Raw genomic sequence first — 19,941 nt, 5'->3', positions numbered from 1 at the left:
TTTATGCATTTTCCAACCCCCCCCCCTTTATTGATTTCTAGTTTCATACCATTGTGGTCAGAAAAGATACTCAATATGATCTCAAGTATCATTTTGGTTAATGATATGGATTTTATATGAGGGCTGCATAAACAACATTAATCATAGAAACCAAAGGCTTCTTAGTGTTTTCATTTTAATATTCAAAATACTTACTCAAGTCCCCAACAATCAGTCTGCACAGTGGGCCCTGCCTATCTCAGTCCCATACCCCATCTCTTTTTCCACCCCTTCTGTTTCAACTACACTGACACTGTTTGCTCCCTGTAGTTCACCATCCCCATGGCCCTGCCCACACTGTGTCTTACTAAATTCTGTTCCTCTTTTATATCTGTTTTCCTTGAACACCCAGACTCAAAATGTGGCTTCTCTTTTGTTTACCTTGTTAGCAGCCTAGACTTCATTATAGTACATCTCACAAACACATTCAAATAATAGTGTAATAGGCTGTTTAATATTTTCTCCTAAATTTAAAGAAAGCCCCCAAGATCACGTCTATCTTATTCAATACTACACTTAGCATGGTGTCTTACATGATACTCATTAACTTTTTTTTGAGTTAATTGAGCATTGTGCATAATGCCTTGATGACTAAGCTTTCAATAGATCCTTTTACTGTGTTGCCAAACATATGGAATAAAACATACTGTAATCTGAGTTCTCCTGAAAGCATAGCCTAAGATAGAGGCTTGCTTGAAGGTTAATTTATTTTAGGGAGCAAAAGTGAAGAACATGTAGAGTTATTGATATGGACTGGATTTTCCCCCCTCCCTGCATCCGTATGTTGAGTCCCTAACCATCATTGTTACTATATTTGGAGATAGTGCCTTTAGAAGATAATTAAGTTTAAATGAAGTCATTAGAGCAGAGCCCTAATAAAATGGGACTGTGGCCTTATAAGAAGAGGAAAAGAGAAATCTCTCTCTTTCTTCTCCACTATGTGAGGACACAGCAAGAAGGCTGCCCTCTGCAAGCTAGGAAGAGAACCGTCACCAGAACTCAACTATGCTGCCACCATGATCTCGAACTTCCACCCTACAGAACTTTAAGAAAATTAATTTCTGTTGTTTAAACCACCCAGTCTATGGTATTTTGTTATGGCAGCCTTAGCAGACGGATACAATGATATTGGAAAGTAGACAAAGTCAGCAAGAAACTGTGTTATCTAATTGGTCATCAGCACATGTGACTGATGCTTGATTTGATAGGATCTGTAGGAAGGCTTATAAAATGCAACTTACAACTGTTTGCTTGAGGATGAAAAAGGAAAGCATATATCTGTCAGTCCCTATCCTCCATTAGTTAAGGGTGGCAGCAGCATAAGGGCAGCAAGCAAGAAACACATGGTGCAGCTTTCAGCTCAAAATAATCCTTATGCCAAAGAGGAATATTTTGGGGTGGTTCTTCTGGTCTTCTACAATGACATGATAAGCTGTTTCTACTGTTGAAAATAATCCAAATGGATTGGGCATGCAATTCTAATTGTGCAGGGCAGAATAAGTATAAAAGAAATAAATACTCTCTTATGATTTCCCCATGATTGCAAACATTTTTGAGTTTTTAGAAGAGAAAAAAAGAGACAAAGCTAGATATAAAGAGGGACTTTGAGAAAAATTTGTACACACTGAAATGAGGAAGTAAATTTAGAGCTGCCGCAAGAACCAATTATTTTTTCAGATACATTTTATTGTTATAAAAATAATCCATGCATATCCTGAAGAAACACAAATTGTATAGAATCATTATAATTAAAAGCACCAGTTCACTCAAAGGCAACACTTTTAACAAAGTTTTTGATTATTTTTGGTGGTACCTCTAAATCTCTGAGTAATATGCTTATATTACTATTTCTTGTTTTACCAATGTTAAATGTGACTAATTTACTTTTTGCTCTTATAAATATGGATTTAGCTCATTTTCTACAACCACCCCCAACCTTCCTCCTCACTCTACCTCCCTTTCAATATAAGTATATGACATGCTAAGTTCCATCATCCCTATAGCTACATCCCTATCACTACAACCTCTGTAGCCATAAATAAATCAATAATCACAAATAACATTTATAAATTTCCATTTCTTATTCCATCAGCCATAGACTGCACTACTCACATTCTACCTTGTAAGAGGAGATGAATAACTCTCAGCTTTCCTTCCAACTCTCTGTTCCTCCCTCTACCACCTGATCCCTGATTCTATTGTAGTGGCTGTTGATATATATTGTTTTGTAGTCATGATTAAGTGTTAAGTAATTTGCCTAAAGGTTGATTCTAAAAACTAAAAAAAAAAAAAAAAACTTTACATAATTATAGCTATGTAAATATTATTTACTATAGAGCCAAGTTTATTAATAGTATGCAATGATTCCTTTTCTTCTCCATGGCTCCAGTGTCATGATTCCTATGACATTTAAAAATAATATTCTGAGTATATACTTCCAGAATGGTGATATAAAGAACTCTGAAGACCCTCTCCCCAATATCCTTTTGAACATAGATACAAAAATCCTCAACAAAATACCAGTAAACCAAATTCAACAGCACATCAAAAAAATAATCCACCATAATCAAGAGTGATTCATCACAGGGATGCAAAGATGGTTCAATAGGTACAAATCAATAAATGTGATTCACCACATAAACAGAATTAAAAATGAAGGCCATATGATTATTTCAATAGATGCAGAAAAAGCATTTGGTAAAATCCTGCACTGCTTCATGATAAAAACCCTCAACAAACTAAACACAAAAGGAGCATATCTCAAAATAATAAAAGCCATATATGGCAAACCACTGGCCAACATCCTACTGAATAGGGAAAAGCTGAAATCATTCCCCCTAAGAACTAGAACAAGATAAGGATACCCACTGTCACCACTTCTATATTCAACGTAGTACTGGAAGTCCTAGCCAGAGCAATCAGGCAAGAGAAATAAACAAAGGGCATCCAAATTGGGAAAGAGGAGATCAGACTATCCCTGTTTGACAATGATATGATCTTATACCTAGAAAACCGAAAAACTCCACTAAAGACTCCTAGAATTAATACATAAATTCAGTAAAGTTTCAGGGTATAAAATTATGGTACACAAATCAATAGTATTTCTATATACCAATCACAGTCAAGCTGACAGTCAAATCAAGAACTCAATACCATTTACTATAACTACAAAAAAAGTAAAATACCTAAAAATATACTTCACCAAGGAGGTGAAAGATCTCTACAGGGAGAACTACAAAACATTGATGAAAGAAAGTATAGATGATACAAACAAGTGGAAAAACCTCCCATATTCATGGATTGGTAGAATCAACATTGTTTAAATGCCCATGCTGCCCAAAGTGATTTACAGATTCCAATAAAAATTTCAACATAATTTCTCAGGGATCTAGAAAAAATAATCCTAAACTTCATATGGAACCAAAAGACCCTGAATAGCCAAAACAATCCTAAGCAAAAAGAACAAATCTGGAAGCATCACACTATCTGCCTTCAAATTATACTACAAGGCTATAGTAACCAAAACAATGTGGTACTGTTATAAATGTAGATACATAGACCAATGGAACAGAATAAATAACCCAGAAATAAAACCATATAGCAATGACCAACTGATTTTTGAAAAGCAGCCAAAAATATCCACTGGGTAAAGGATGCCTTATTCAATAAATGGTGCTGAGAAAGCTGGATAACCACATGCAGAAGAATAAAAGTGGATCCCTATCTTTTACCATATATAAAAATTAACTCAAGATGGATTAAAGACTTAAGTGTAAGGAGAGGAGAGAAGAGGAGAGGATGGTTTTAAAACCATAAAAATTCTAGAAGAAAACATAGGAAAAATTCTTCTAGATATTGGCCTGAGCAAAGAATTTATGAGTAAGACTCCAAAAGCAAATATAGCAACAACAAAAATAAATAAATGGTACTTAATTAAATTAAAAAGTTTCTGCACCCAAAAGAAAATATTCAACAGAGTTAATAGACAACCTGCAGAATGGGAGAAAATATTTGCTCACAAATTGTACTGCTGACAAAGGGCTAATATCCAGAAGAAATGGTGAAAAGCAACCACATATACATTGTTGGTGGGAATGTAAACTTGTATGACCACTATGGAAAGCAGTATGGAGATTCTCCAGAGTACTAAAAGTAGACCTACCATTCAGTTCAGCAATCCCACTACTGGGTATCTACCCAAAGGAAAAGAAGTCACTTTATAAAAAAGACACCAAAATGTTTATCACAGCACAATTCACAATAGCAAAGATATAGAATTAACCTAAGTGCCCATCAATAAACCAATGAGTGGATAAAGAAAATGTGATACATATATACCATCCAGTACTACTCAGCAATAAAAAGGAATGAAATAATGTCATTTGCAACAACTTAGATGGAACTGGAGAAGATTATCCTCAGTGAAGTATCTCAGGAATGGAAAAACAGATACCACATATTCTCACTTATAAGTGGGAGCTAAATGAAAGATATATATGGTCATAAAGAACAGTAATGGACATTGAAAATTAAGAAGGGAGGAGGATGAGAGAAGGGCTGAAGGTTGAAAACCTACCTATTGAGTACAATGTATGCTATTCTGGTAGTGTACACTGAAAGCCCTGACTTCAGCATGACACAATTTCTCCATATAACAAAACACACTTGTACCCCCTAAATTTTTTGAAATTAAAAAAAAGAAAAAAAAAAGAGAATCTATTAAATCTTAGTAATAGTGTGTCTGTGGCACTTGAGCCACAATCCACTTCCTTCCTTTCTCCCCTCTCATTTAGCATAACAGAAGCTTCACTCTGGCAGGTATGGCCAAGAACATAGGGCTTTCTCTCCCTCAGTTTCCAGTTGAGGCTAACTGTATATTCCTAAGAAGTAAAGGCTGCCAGTGTTTCTTGTCCTCCCCACCTTCGTCTCCATAAGCTAAATTCCAGTTCTGTGCATCCAAGAGACTGAGGTCTCTTCTTTCACCCAGCCCCCACTGATAGGGTGGTGGCTTTACCTCAGGCACAGAACACTGAGAATGTTAGGTGCCCCAATTATTAACAAGACCCTGGTAGTTGCCCCTGCTCCTAAAGCCCACACCCAGCTCTGGAGCCATGCCTCAGAGATTTTGCCCATGGGAGCACTGAAGCTCTCCCCAAAGGAACTGACTTTATTTGAAACATAATAAAGCGGAATTCAAGTTTAAAGCAACTCTCAAAAATAATGTTAGTTTTGGTGGAAAGCAATTAAGAGAAAGCTGGTACCTTCATGAGAAATACAAGCTAAACTATAGGTCAGCTAGTGTACCAGAGAGAGCCATGTAAAAAAATAGCTAAGAAAAGCCCTCCTGGGTCAGAACAAACCATAAACACTGACCTCAAAAACTACCTCTGCAAAAAGCCTGGGATTTAATTGGATCAGACCATCAGAGCAATTTATGCCCCAGGGCATTGTAAAAAACAATAGAACAATCAGCTGGCAATTAGTGGAGCAAAATAGCTGGATGTATGTTGTTAGCCCTGCAGCTAGGTACCACTAAGAAAATAGCTAAAATATATATATATACATATATATATATATAGTGAAGGAAAGAAAACAATGTTCTTAACATCATTGTCAAATGACTTCTACTTTTCAATTCTTCATGAGAGGCTCAAAATCCTTCTACATTTTGGTTTTCTTTCTCTTTGGATCATGCTCCTTTCTTGTCTAGACTTTTATTTTGCCTGGAATTGCTGTCTTGCCTTCTCTTGCCTTCTATGCTTGAATGTCATCAAGCTTCCCCAAGAATTCACTCACAATATCATATTGACCCCTTATTTTTTCCTGGGGAGCTCTCTCATGAAGTCTGATGCCATTGTGTGGAGAGGGGGTATGTGTATGAGTGTGTGTCAATGAGGGTAGAATTTCTGGAATTAACAACAGTATATTCATACTCTTAGTTCCCTTGTTTTCAGATTCACCTCTTTGTTCTGAGTCCAGAGCCTCTTTGTAATACTACTGGGCAGGCCAGATCACTTCTTAACTGTAGTTAGAAGGAGATACATATTCTACAAATTAGTGATTAAGAGTAGACCACCTAGGTTCAAATTCTGGCTCTGATTTTTCTACCTGTGTAACCTTGGCCAAGTCACTTGTACCTCAGTCTTTTCATGTAAATAATACTACCTATTTTAAAGATTATATGTAAAAGTACTATTATTGCCATTATAATTGCTCTGTTATGGTTTAGAAATATCTTGCTTTCACAGGATTTTTGTTTTTTATTTGTTTATATCTTTTTTTGTTGATGTCTCCCGTCATGTTTCTTTTTTATATTATTCCTTTGCTCAATGAATTATAGTTAATGAGAGAAAATAAACACTATGTTCAGTCTTCCACCTTAAACCAGAAGCCAGGCTTGACTTTTAATTTTAGAAAATAGTCAGTGATTTAGTGGTTTTACTGTTATTTCCTTTTAAATAATTTGTCCTTTTTTAACTAAATTATCCTCTCGATACGCATATATTATCTATAATGTATTTGCTTAGTGGTCTAACGACCTAGACTCAAATTAAACAGGAACTTTGCTTCTTTCAATAGGTTCTTTGTTATGGTAGCAAAACTGTTCTAATGCTGGTCAGAATTTAAGTCTCCTTAAAGCATTGGAAGCAAAATATAAAGATATACTAGAATATTGGAGAAAGCACTAGTGTTCCTTTTGGGTTATATCAAGGTGAAAGTTGATAGTTTATTACATTTTGTGAAAGACGAGAGAAGGAACCCGAAAATAGTAATGGTAATGATCATGATGATACCGGCCACAATTCCCAAACTGCCTAAGTGTATATACTAGGCACCTAATACATATCATAGCACATCATATCTCTGTCTAATCATTTTACTTACTCTTAACAATAGCTCTATTAAGTAAGCATTTTCGTCTACATTTTACATATGAGGAAACCAAGATTTAGAGTGGGTAAATAATTTGCCCATGGTCACACAGCCAGTAATTGATAGAGCTATCTGACATAAAGGCCTGTGTTCCATGACTGTACAACCAATCTGTAATTTAGGAACAACCTGTATTAATCAATGTTTTTTACTGCATCTCTGGTATCTTCATTTTCCTTTTGCTGGGGCTCCTGTTTCTGCTATCATGGACGTTACTGCAACTGACCATAGTATCTACTACTTCCTTATCCCATTTCTTTAAAACACTTGTTACCAACCATCTCACTGAAACCCTCTGCCCTCTTCAAGGCCCATCCCCAAACAAGCCCAGCTGGGGAATCCTCTAATCTCCCTTAGTGAAAACAAGGGCAGTCTGGTCTGTGTTATGCAACTCAAGTAGAGTATTGTTTTTGTTTTTGTTTGCAATAAGAGGCACTCAATAACTCTTCGAAGAATGAATAAGTGGTGGTAAAGTAAAATAGACTTAGTTCCCTGATATAGAAGACAAAAGAGAGACTATTGCTTAGGCAGAGAAGTTTACCAAGTAGAAACTATAAGATATTTTCCTATGGTAATAATTTTAGAAATGGCAGTTAGGTTCTACAGTTCTATTAGTATCACCGAAAAAGCAGTCCAAGAACTTTCAAGTTACGTAGTGTCTGTGGGTTAATCTGGGAGACTAACCACCATTTATGAAATGCTTCTATAAGAAAATATTTTCTGAAGGGGAAATCAAGTTTATTAATGAATTTTTAGAAAACAAACTGTATACAAATTGAGGTCAACTTCTAAGGCCATTAATTTGTTGGTTATATTTGCTGGTATCTTCTCATTGATTTATAAAATTATAAAGAATGTGAGGTCATAAATTGTGTTTTCTACTACATAATAGTACCACTATTTCCAAGTCTTTATTCTTCTAGCTGCTCCCATCCCAATCCATCATTTAGCATGGTACCTTATACGTAATAGGTACTCAAAGAATTTGTATGTTGATTGATTTTTAACAGGGCTACCACTCATCACTAAGAGTATATCCTTACATACCTCGAGTTTTCATTTCAACCTACCTTTAATTTTAAATTATATAGCAAAATTATAAATGACCTTTAGAATTAAATATCTCCTTTAATTTTAATTGGTATGATTATATAATATTAACTAAAATAGGTAAACATAACAATAAGATTTGGATGTTTATCATTTTTCTACTTATAATTTAAGGGCAAATAATTATCATAAGGACCACTCATTCTAGGAAACACTATAGAGTGGTGTAGGAACATAGCAATATATCTATCTTGATTTTTGGAATGGTCTGTTGTACAGTAGTTTAGGAAGAACTAACTACTTGTCTGTCAGATGAAGGAATGCTGTGACTGGGGAAGAAGAACCCACTGTACATTGGTTTTGAGTATAGAGACAAAAAGCTACTTATTTCACAAAAGATACTATTTTGCCTTTTCAGGTGTAACTGTGTGGAACCACATAATCCCAGCAATGACACATTGAAGGAATGGAAGGAGTCCAATATTTCTGCCTCTGACATAATTTGGGAAAACCTGACTGTGTCAGTAAGTAAAACATTGAAAAATAAGTCATATTTTGAGTCATTATTGTTAGGGCTTTTGTTATTTTGAATCAATTACTGCCACTAAGGTAAAATTTTTTTGAATGCATAATATTGTAGAAGTGATAGATTTGTTTTAATTTTAATTTAATTCATTTCAGATATTCATCAGTATATTAGGATTATCTTTCATTATTAAATTAAAATGCTTCTAATAGTCAGTAGGCCTGAATTGATCTAAAACCCCACATGATACAGACTTATATGACTGAAATGAACTAAAAGCACATTAAATACAAGTGGTGTTGACCTAAATGAAACCAGATGGCAGAACTAAGTCTGCCTTCTGTGTAAAGAACCCAGAACGCTTTTACTTTACTCTGTAATACTGCTCCAGCTGTTCAGAATATGCTGAGGGGGAGGGGATGTTTTTAATATTTTAGTGTAAATACTAAAGGCTTTGGGAAGAACAAAAGTCACTTTTCTTAACAAAATGCTAGCACCTCACTCAACAAGATCTTCCTCATTTCCGTTATCTTCTACTCAATAAGGGGATGGCAACATTTTTTTTTTACCTATAAAAAATTAAATCCTGTGCCTTTGTTTTATTTTCGTTGGCTGCTTTGCGATTTCTTTCTTTTTTTTCATAGCTGCATTTCTCAATTTTTCTTAATCTAGTATTATGATGTTTGTCCTTTTCCTATATATATATTTGTATCCTTCTGTTTGATAAGATCCTGTAATTTGAATAAGTTTTTTTTAATAAATATTAAAACCAAAGTAGCCCTAGTTTCTTTTCTATTCTTCCCTGTTACAAATATTACAATCCAAAGCTTCTGCAGGCCGGGCGCGGTGGCTCACGCCTGTAATCCTAGCACTCTGGGAGGCCGAGGCGGGTGGATCGCTCAAGGTCAGGAGTTCGAGACCAGCCTGAGCAAGAGTGAGACCCCGTCTCTACTAAAAATAGAAAGAAATTATATGGACAACTAAAATATATATAGAAAAAATTAGCCGGGCATGGTGGCGCATGCCTGTAGTCCTAGCTACTCGGGAGGCTGAGGCAGTAGGATCGCTTGAGCCCAGGAGTTTGAGGTTGCTGTGAGCTAGGCTGACGCCATGGCACTCACTCTAGCCCGGGCAACAAAGTGAGACTCTGTCTCAAAAAAAAAAAAAACAAAGCTTCTGCCACTTTATCTACCTGTATAAGCTCAAATTTTAACCATCAGCAAAAAAATATGTGAATTCTAGTTCATTTGATCAAACAGATACCATTTCTGTAAGTGGTCCAGTTAGTGGAACATAGAAATTTTTTGTTGTTGTACAGATATTATAAAACTCTAAACATGATTCTTAAAAGAGCACATAACCTACTGCCTATTTTCTCAATTTTCCCCATTGAACATGTTCTTTCAAGACTGAAATTCTGGCCAGGTGCGGTGGCTCCTCCTGTAATCCTAGCACTCTGGGAGGCCGAGGTGGGTGGATCGTTTGAGGTCAGGAGTTCGAGACCAGCCTGAGCAAGAGTGAGACCCCCGTCTCTTCTAAAAATAGAAAGAAATTATCTGGCCAACTAAAAATATATATAGAAAAAATTAGCTAGGCATGGTGGCACATGCCTGTAGTCCCAGCTACTCAGGAGGCTGAGGCAGGAGGATTGCTTGAGCCCAGGAATTTGAGGTTGCTATGAACTAGGCTGACTCCATGGCACTCTAGCCCGGGCAACAGAGTGAGACTCTGTCTCAACAAAAACAAACAAACAAACAAAAAAACTGAAATTCTATCTTGACCTGTATTTTGCTACCTTTATTCTTACCCTAGTCATTTTCTCTTAATAAGACTTCACTTACTCTTGTTGTTTTCTCTTGTTATTGTTAACATTTATTCTGTTCCATCTATTTTTCCCTAGAAAAATAACATTGCCAGGCTGCTTCTACTCAGAGAGCCATTTAAATTAAACAATAAAAGAAATGTTGAGCTGATCAAGAAAGAATGCTTAGTCATTCAAAATTTATACATACGATCATGGTGGATTCATTCAGTAGTGGGTCTTCTACCTATATTCCCCTTTTTAAACTATATTATGTCGGAAGAGTCCCTTGCTTATGTCCCTTGTCTTGATGTCCCCTTAAAACTCAAATAATCCCATATCTAAATTATTTAACATAATTATTTACTCTATGTGATTTAGATTTTCTGATAGTTTAATATTAAATATAATATTCATTCCATGTATTAGCATATGCTGAATAATAATCTTCTAAGAGACAGACTTACAGTGTAGTTGATTTGGCTAGTCATAAGTTAATTTTAGGTATTAAAAGTTTTAGGGTCAAAAGTTTTAGGGTCAAGCAGAGTACAGTGAAAACCATTTTGCAATCAAAGCAACCGTAGCATTGTGGTTTTTTTTTTTTTTTTTTTTTTTAAGTTCTGTACTAGCTGTTAACATTCTGGCAGAAATTTTCATATTATTTTTCTTAGTTAAGAGCAGTTTTTGCAATTGATAACTGACCAGAAATAGCCTTTATAACCAAAGGGAATGCTATATAATGAAAAAAATCTTATAACTTTTAAGTCAACAAAGACTGTTAAAATTTTTGTCTTAATTGTAGTGCTAATTTTTCCTCCTCAGTATAATCAATCTACCATCATCAAAGTACTTTATTAATAAAGCACTGAGCTAATGGCTATTTTAACAAATTTTGTTAAAATAGTGATGTAATTTAATTTACTTATTATTTATTTGGCAGGTCCGGTATTGTTTTATTGAGTTGTTACATATCTCATGAATTGTAATTTATACCTTGCCACTCAGCAAGGGCAAAGAACTTAAGATTTCTTTGATTCTCCTAAACTGCTATATGCATAGTAAGTGTTAAATACTTGATAAATACTGATCATTTTGAAAAATAGTTTCATTTGACATATTTACTATTTAGTGCAAACATTTATGGTAAGCTAGAATACTTAGATGTTGTAGGTATTTTTAGCAGTATCTGAAAATCAGCCATTATAAAGAATCTTTAAATAAAGATTTAAAATATTTACAAGCAGTTAACTAGTAATTAGTTAAATACTGTTTCAATGCCTGAATTCAGTATTTAGCTTGTACATATATAAGGGGCAGGACACTAATTCCAACTTTAATTTCTTATTTTATCAAACATAACTTTTGCCAACTTATAGAATTGTTGAAACTTAAAATGTGTTTGAAGAGTAATTAGTAGAAATCAGTTTGTCAACAAGCATTTTTTGAGTACCCATTGCAAGTGAAACCATATGTTAGACTCAAAAGAAGAGAGCAGGATTTGGATTTGGTTTTCACTTCTAAATTTCAGGACTTATTCTGTATGTGTGTGTGCACATACATGCATGTGTGCATGTGTATGTGTACATGTACTTGTGCATGTGTGTCCATGTTGGGGGTACAATTAGTTTAAACCTGAAAATAAATGTCAAATTTAATAGGTCATGGTTTTTCTTTTTCTTTTTCTTTCTTTTTTTTTTTTTTGAAATTAACACCCTGTTTCTTCCAAAAAAAGAAAAATAAATAACATTTTCAAATTTTCTTTGAATTAAAGTAACTATGCAGACCACTGGCAATTTATTATAGGTTGTAAGATAGTTAAGTGATCCTTTAAATAGCATCTATGTTCTAAAAACTTGAGACCAAGACCCAGCCAAATTCAAGGACCATTTAGCAGACTTGTATACCTGTACAAATGACTGAAGATGCTCACAAATCTATAGATAATGTGTTTATCACAGAACTTTTAGTTCCTGTTTGTTGCTTAGTCATTTTGCTTACCCCATTGCTTAGTGATTGCTCTACTAGCATCTCTAGACAGGCGCAGGAGAAGAGGCTAAAAAACACAAAGATTCATTTTTGCTACTTTATCTATTTTTACAGAGTTTTGAGAGAAGGAAAATTAAAGCTATAATTAAGGCCTGGGGGATTTTTCTGCGATTTTTCAATTAGCCAAGTTTTATAGTCCTCTGTGTTAGCTTAACGTGGATAATGAGAATTCAACTTTAGCTATCAAGGAAGGTTTTTGCAGTTAGATTAGAAAAGAGGGCAGATACTTTTAGACAATTATAAGGTATAATAACCATATTTCTCAATAATCTTAGGCTTAGGATAGCTACCTACTCCACGTAAATTTTACTGGTTGTTTGTTTTCTGATGACAAGGTAGCTATTTGTGATTTATTCTAGAATCTTTTGAAAGTATTTATTTTACACTATACAAGGATTCCAGGGCTTGATGTCTGATTAATTAGGCAGATTCTATGTTGGTGATCAATCTACCAGTCCATAGTTTTTCCTAAGATCTCTCTGTACAATTCAGTTTTTGTTCAGGGCCAGAATATCTCAAGGAACAATGAGTCACTGGATCATTTAAATCATTCTTTTCTATGTTTTTAAATAAAAAATAAATACTTTAGTAATCTTAATTTTTAAATAAAATAAGAGAAACCAAAATGAGTTTAAAAGAATTTTTTTCTTTCAAAATATTTGTTTTTTTCTTGGAGAAAGAAAATTTTTTTGACTTTGCTGCCACCTCATGGCCAAGACAGTAATTAGACGTGATTCTTCAGGGGCTTATAGAAACATAGTACCAGAAAAAAAGACCACGGAGAAGTCATAGTAAAACATGAGCTTTGCCTTGCTCATGTAGTAATTTTTTTCTCGTTTGTTCTTTAATCCAAGTTCAATAGTCCCTCTTTGACTCACAATTTAATTTCGGTAATTATATAACATAGCTTTCTCGTTGCCTTTCTCTTCTTTCTTGATAGCTTTTGGATTAGATAATTCTACAAAATCATTGTTCTTTAATATGCAATAACATTCCCACTTCAGGAATTATATTTTCATCACATCTCTGCTGCCACCCAGCAGTGGTGAGGCCACAACAAATTATTTAACCTCTCCTCTCTATACCTCGTTTCCTCAGACATGAAATAGAAATAATGGCATCTACCTACTTTGTAGGGTTGGTATGAGAAATAATTAAAGGGATGTATTTAAGTGACTTGGCATAGTGTCTAACCTTAATAACCATTCACTATCAAATATGTCATATTTTCAATAAATCTGGTGTTAGGAACTTAGAAGATACTAAGTTGAATATACATTAACTGGGAAGTCAATTAGTTTTATAGATTTAAATTTACAGTTTAAAAAATGCCTTGTGTTCAGATTTTATATAATATAAATCTTTGATATTTCTCACTATCTAGGCAAATAAAATTTGAAAAGCATAATGTAATGTCCTTAAATCATTGTGAGATCCGTCAGTGCAAAGCTTCAGCATCTCACTGCTATTGATCAGAAGATGTTAGTTTTCTGAAAGAAATGCATCCAGTTTTTTCTCAATAGCTGCATCTGTTTTACATCCTCTGGCAGGAATGCAAGTCACTGCATGGAGAGTACGTTGGACGAGCCTGTGGCCATGATCATCCGTATGTTCCAGATGTTCTATTTTGGTCGGTGATTCTGTTCTTTTCCACCGTTACTCTGTCAGCCACCCTGAAGCAGTTCAAGACTAGCCGATATTTTCCAACCAAGGTACTCAGACTATTTTAATTTTCTGATGTAATTGTAAACTAACATACAACATGTTCTGAAGTCCTGTGTGTTTGAGAGTAAAAGAAAGAGCAATTGCTGTAATGAAGGAAGCCACTGGAAGGCTTTTGTGTGAGTGAGCTGCCAGTTTGGGGTGGGGGCGGGGAGGGGGCTGAGCGTTTTGTGCCGCAGGTGCCAGGAGTGCACATTCCGTGTGGGCGTTTCTCCTCACTGGAGACCCCAAGGATCAACTCCCACTTTCCCACTGAGGTTTTTGGAAATTCACAGCACACATTGCGTTACTGATTGTCACTTTCTTGCCCAGTGAACGGTGGGAACTATTCCAGCGTGACAGATACCTCAGAGGAACCTATGCTACATTCTCTAATTGGGAAAGCCCCTACAAGACTCATTGGAACACTATTCTCTTTTTCAGTTTTTAAAGCGTCAGTCGCTCCCCCTAACCCACCACGTTTGCATCTGCATATTTGGAAAGGAAAGTAAACAGAGAAACAGCTTAGTTCAATATTTAACACTGCAAAGTAACACCTATAATGTCTGATTCCGCCAAAAAAAAAAAAAAAAAGAAAAAGAAAAAAAAAAAAGAAAAGAAAAGAAACAAGGAAATAAGCTTTTTAGGGATGAGCTATAGATTATAATTAAAATTCCACTCTGGGAAAATGTTTCAAGAACTGTTCCTTCCACAGAGGGCTTTTTTTGGTCACCTCCTCCTTCCCTAAGGTATAATAAGATTTTTCTGCCAAAAACATAGTCTTATTAATACAAAAAAAATTTTGTTAAACTGAAACAACAATCTCAAGCATTTTGTATGTGTGTGTCATAAAGCATCTTAAAAGAAACCAGATCTTGTTGATAATTGTATGAGGATATTTGCTCAAAATTGGCCTTATAAATAAAAAATGGCTTTAAAAATTGGCTTATGTAGAATAAATTTTAAATTTCCCGCTCTGTTGTGTATATTCCCAACTGCCATACTTATATAATAGATAAGCTAAAACATTATGCTTCAATAAAAATAGATAATTTTATTTTATGGTACTTCAGGTTTATCATATTAAAATGTTACTTATGTGAGAAAGACCCCTAAAATTCAACCAGATTCTGGCCATATCACCTTATTCTGTGTTCTAAATATTCACATACTTGAGTTCATAATAAACTTAGATTTTAAATACATATTGAAAACAGCACAACCATCATGTAGCTATTCCATAATGCCTCATTCTGGAAATTTTGAGTGTGTACCAATCTTAAAGATAGCAATACATAAACATATATTCAGGTTCTGACAGAGCTAATGATAATCTTACGGTATGCATAAAATATAATATTAAGATATATATCATAAAGTGCTTATAAAGTGTGATTCCAGATTATGTTCTGGAATATTCCTCGATATTTATAGCTCCTTCAAGTGACAAAGTGTTTTCATTATTTTTAGGTTCGGTCCATAGTGAGTGACTTTGCTGTCTTTCTTACAATTCTGTGTATGGTTTTAATTGACTATGCCATTGGAATCCCATCTCCAAAGCTGCAAGTACCAAGTGTTTTCAAGGTGAATTTATCCTACCACTTACTCTATATCTCTCCATCTCTCTAGGTCTAATCTTCATTTAAATGATGTCTGTCACCCTAGTGCTTATGATTTTCATGAAAATATGAAGAATATAGATTAATAGAGCAGAAAATAAAGTATGCACAGCATGACTAAAATTTTGGTCTAATATTTAAAAAAATAAAAATTACAAAATAGAAACCTACTGGTTTCTTCAAAAAATTTCCTGTCAACTGTAGCAATTGATATATCTATATACAACACTCATAACAGTTAAAGAAGCATTTCGAAACTAAGGGAAATGCATTATCTTGATGCAGAACTGCATAGCAGATAGGGCTTGAAAAACAGGTAAAGATAGGTCTGGAATAGAATTCTGACCATATTACTAATGAGATACAGGTTGAGTATCCCTTATCTGAAATGCTTGGGACTAGAAGTATTTCAGATTTCAGATTGTTTTGGATTTTGAAATATTTGAAAAAACACAATGAGATATCTTGGGGATGTAACCTAAGTCTAAACACAAAATCCATTTAGGTTTCATATAAAACTTATACACATAGTCTGAAGGTAATTTTATACAATATTTTTAGTAATATGTATGACCTGTCACATGAGGTCAGGTTTGATTTTCCACTTGTGGCATCATGCTGGTGTTCAAAAAGTTTTGGATTTTGGAGAATTTCAGATTTCAGATTTTCGGATTGTGGATACTCAACCTATGGTGACCCTGAGCCAGTTCCTTATTCTTTCTGAGCCTCCATTTTCTCATCTCCCAAATAGGGCTGGGGACCCTCATAGGGTCATTGTCAGAGTGAGTTCCTTTAAGAATCATCTCAGACATCAGCCATGTTTGGGACCCTTCCTTGAGCCTCTGATGTGATCAAGTGTATTTTTTTCCATTTTTGCACCATAGCCTGTGCACACATCAAAATAACTATTACAATACCATATTTAGATATTCTTTTTATATGTCTGTCTCTGATTCCAAACTGCAAGAAGACTCTGACTTATTTATCCTTGTATCTCAGTTCTAGGACAGTGACCAACATGGTATTTGTAAATGTAAATAAATTTGCCAATAGTAAATAGTAAATATTAATATTATTCTATTTTTATAGGTATTAATTAAGAACATAGATTTTTTTGAGGCACTCTGTCAGAGTTCAAATCCATCTCTGCCACTTACTAAATTTGGGACCTTGGCAATTTACTGGATTTTTCTGTGCCTCAGTTTTCTTATCTGTATCATCTTCTTTCTGGTGTTGTGAAGAAAAAATGAGTTAAAATATTTACAGCACTTATGATGGTGCCTGCTACCTTATAAATGCTTTATGAGTATTATTGTTATTCATTATAGACCACTCAGCTCAACAGTTTATGATTAGGACTTTCCTTATTGCATCTGTAAGACTTAATTTGATTAGGTATCCATTAGTCCAGTTAATAACTATGTATATTCTTTTACTTTTTACAGCCCACCAGAGATGATCGTGGCTGGTTTGTTACACCTTTAGGTCCCAATCCATGGTGGACAGTAATAGCTGCTGTTATTCCAGCTTTGCTTTGTACTATTCTGATTTTTATGGACCAACAGATTACAGCTGTCATCATCAATAGAAAAGAACATAAGCTAAAGGTATATTTTAACATACATTTTAATGTAAATAATTCTAATTTGACTGACATCAATTGATGTTCATTAGACTTTGCCAGTATTCTGTATTCAAATCAATACAGTGAAATATTGAAATGATGTTTTTAGATTCTAAATGTTTATTGTCTTACAAGATATTTTGTCTTACAATAAGATGAAAATTTATTTGTTTGTAGCACTTGGCTGAGCTGTAAAGTCTGAGCCCTTATCTTCAGGTCTTAAAAAACATTGTCAAAGTTTCAATTTTACCATGTTTAACATATTTTAATGAAATAACAATCTATTCTAATGAAGTGTACAACCTTACTAACTTGTCTTACATCAGAGATTCCTCTATTCCTCTATTTAATCCTAGGTATATTTATTACATTGAATTTATTATTGAAACAAAATTACATCTTCAGATATTTCTCATTTTCTTTAATTATTATTCTCTGCTGCCTATAACAACAAAACGTAGCCATAAATGTTATAGTTTGTAGGTGACATCTGTGAGTTTTACTGCAGATTTCAATAAGTTTTTTTATAAAGAGAATAAACATGGATGTAGCTTACATATTCTGACCCTGCCATTTTGTAATTTTGAATAATCAAAGTTGTTTACTGGTATGCAATTTGTCTGAGATATGTAATGTGAGCACTATCACTTACAGGAATATGTTAAATAAAATCAATGCAATCCCTGAATAGTTAAAATAATCTGAATCAACCCTTGTAAAAATAGAACATGCATAATCTTGTTTTGTTCTGGTATCATGGGGAAATTTCCAGCTATCTTCACATACCCTTTAAACTCTAAGAAAAAAAATCATTGTCAGAGCAACAGAAATCATATTTTATAGAATTTTATAAGTATGTTAGAGAGATGAAAAAATCTCTGATTAAACTTTTTGATGGGATATAATAGTTACATAAATGTAGGAAAGCACACATGTTTGTAATAGGTCTTACTGAGAGGAAATTTTGTGTACATATTGGAGAGAATGTGTGTCTATCTCAAAACAAAGGGCATTCTTCATTCTGTTTGTAGAAAGTAACTTAAGAGTTCTCAAAACCTTTTTAAAAAAGAGTTCATTCAACTCACTTGCAGTTTTTAACAAAATGTTTATTAAGAATATATTTTATAAAAATATCTCATAAAATCTTAGGAACTAGAGCAGTAGTGTGCCAGTACATGTTTTAGTGTAAAACAAGAGAGAGAGACCCCAATTTATAATGTTTGCCTATTTCCATGGTGTGAATACTCCTCTTATGGCCCATTTCAAGCTATTGATGTGACATCAACTGGCAGGAAAATTTTGTAATTGCCTCACTAAGTCCATATGAGTTGGCTTCAAAACACCACTGAACGAGGCCATTCAATATTGGAAATTTGGAATCGTTTACAGAATTCTTTCTCAAAATAAGGAATTCAGATTTCCAAATTTAATAGCCCAGTTATTTAATATCAATATTTTAAAAATATTATTTGCTTTAAAATATCCCTTCTGCAAAAGCAAATACCATCATGACTTTATTATTGAAGTTACACAGTTAATTAAATAGATCTATAAAACAAGTTTAAGCACTTTATGTTGAATATTATGTTACTCTGCCACTCTCTAAAGAGTAGGAAAACATTTTTCCTAGATACAAGTTTATTGTTTTAAACTGAAAGCATCTCTATTTTTCTGTTTATAAAGTAATACAGATAACTTAAAAAGTTAAAAACAAAAGTATTTCCTTACCTAGAGATAACATTGTTTACATTTTGATACATACCCAAATATATATTTTCATAGTACATGTTGCTCCTTTTTTTCATCCCATATCAACAATATATATCTGACTTCTCATTTTTAATTGCCATATATATTTCATTATATGATACATGTCTAAAAATGAACTAAAAACTCCTATTTTAGGAAGAAAGTAAGCTATATTATCATTGTTTACCTTTCAAAGAATGATTTTTTTAGCCTTTATAATTCAGCAGAAATCCCAGTGACTTCACTGAAAAATTACCCTGTGTAAAGGCTATCAGTTAAACTGATTCAGCCAGCATTTTTTCTAAGTATTAATGAAATCACATGAAAACAAAGTTAGAAGTAAACGAAGATTTGCTGAGGGTGATACTACCTTTTTTGCTGTTCTGTATCCTTGCTCTTTCCAGGTCTCTTCTGTCTTATAAATCACACATCTCTTGCTCTCTTACTCCTTGCTCTTCATGAGCCAGTATTGGCCCTTGACATTCACAGCCTTTCCAAAGCTCCAAACTGACAAATACACTAATTTTCTCCTTTACATATAGTGCAGAATAACTAAAATGTAGTAAAGCATTCTTTAAGTGGGCCTTTCAAGTACTTGCATTATAGAATTAAATGCAGAACTAAGGAATTTAATATTTTTGTCACTGAAATAAACCTGAGGCTACGTTACTAAACTTTTTTATTGTCCAAAAAGTGATTATATAATTAAAAAATTCAAATATTTGCCCCTTAACATCCTGGATTTAGTAAACGATAGAGCAAATCTGACTTAGTCATCAACTCAGCTATATTGCCACGGGTAGAAGAATCAGTCTATTTTTGGCCACTATGAGCCTGAAAACTCCATGCTCTT

At 34.0% G+C, this 19,941-nt stretch overlaps 1 protein-coding gene across 15 annotated transcripts in view; it reads left to right on the top strand.

Annotated features, from left to right (window-relative positions):
• Positions 1-19,941, top strand: part of SLC4A10 (solute carrier family 4 member 10) — a 313,419-nt gene that overhangs the window by 261,043 nt on the left and 32,435 nt on the right. For all 15 annotated transcript variants that reach the window (XM_069472125.1, XM_069472121.1, XM_069472113.1 and 12 more), the window contains 4 exons: positions 8,441-8,546; positions 13,946-14,107; positions 15,567-15,680; positions 17,161-17,322. In XM_069472125.1, the coding sequence (XP_069328226.1) occupies positions 8,441-8,546; positions 13,946-14,107; positions 15,567-15,680; positions 17,161-17,322 (544 nt within the window). The remainder of the gene's footprint in view (positions 1-8,440; positions 8,547-13,945; positions 14,108-15,566; positions 15,681-17,160; positions 17,323-19,941) is intronic.

The sequence above is a fragment of the Eulemur rufifrons genome, chromosome 1, assembly GCF_041146395.1.
Source record: "Eulemur rufifrons isolate Redbay chromosome 1, OSU_ERuf_1, whole genome shotgun sequence".
Classification (NCBI taxonomy): Eukaryota; Metazoa; Chordata; class Mammalia; order Primates; family Lemuridae; genus Eulemur; species Eulemur rufifrons.
This window is presented reverse-complemented; position numbering and strand designations above follow the sequence as displayed.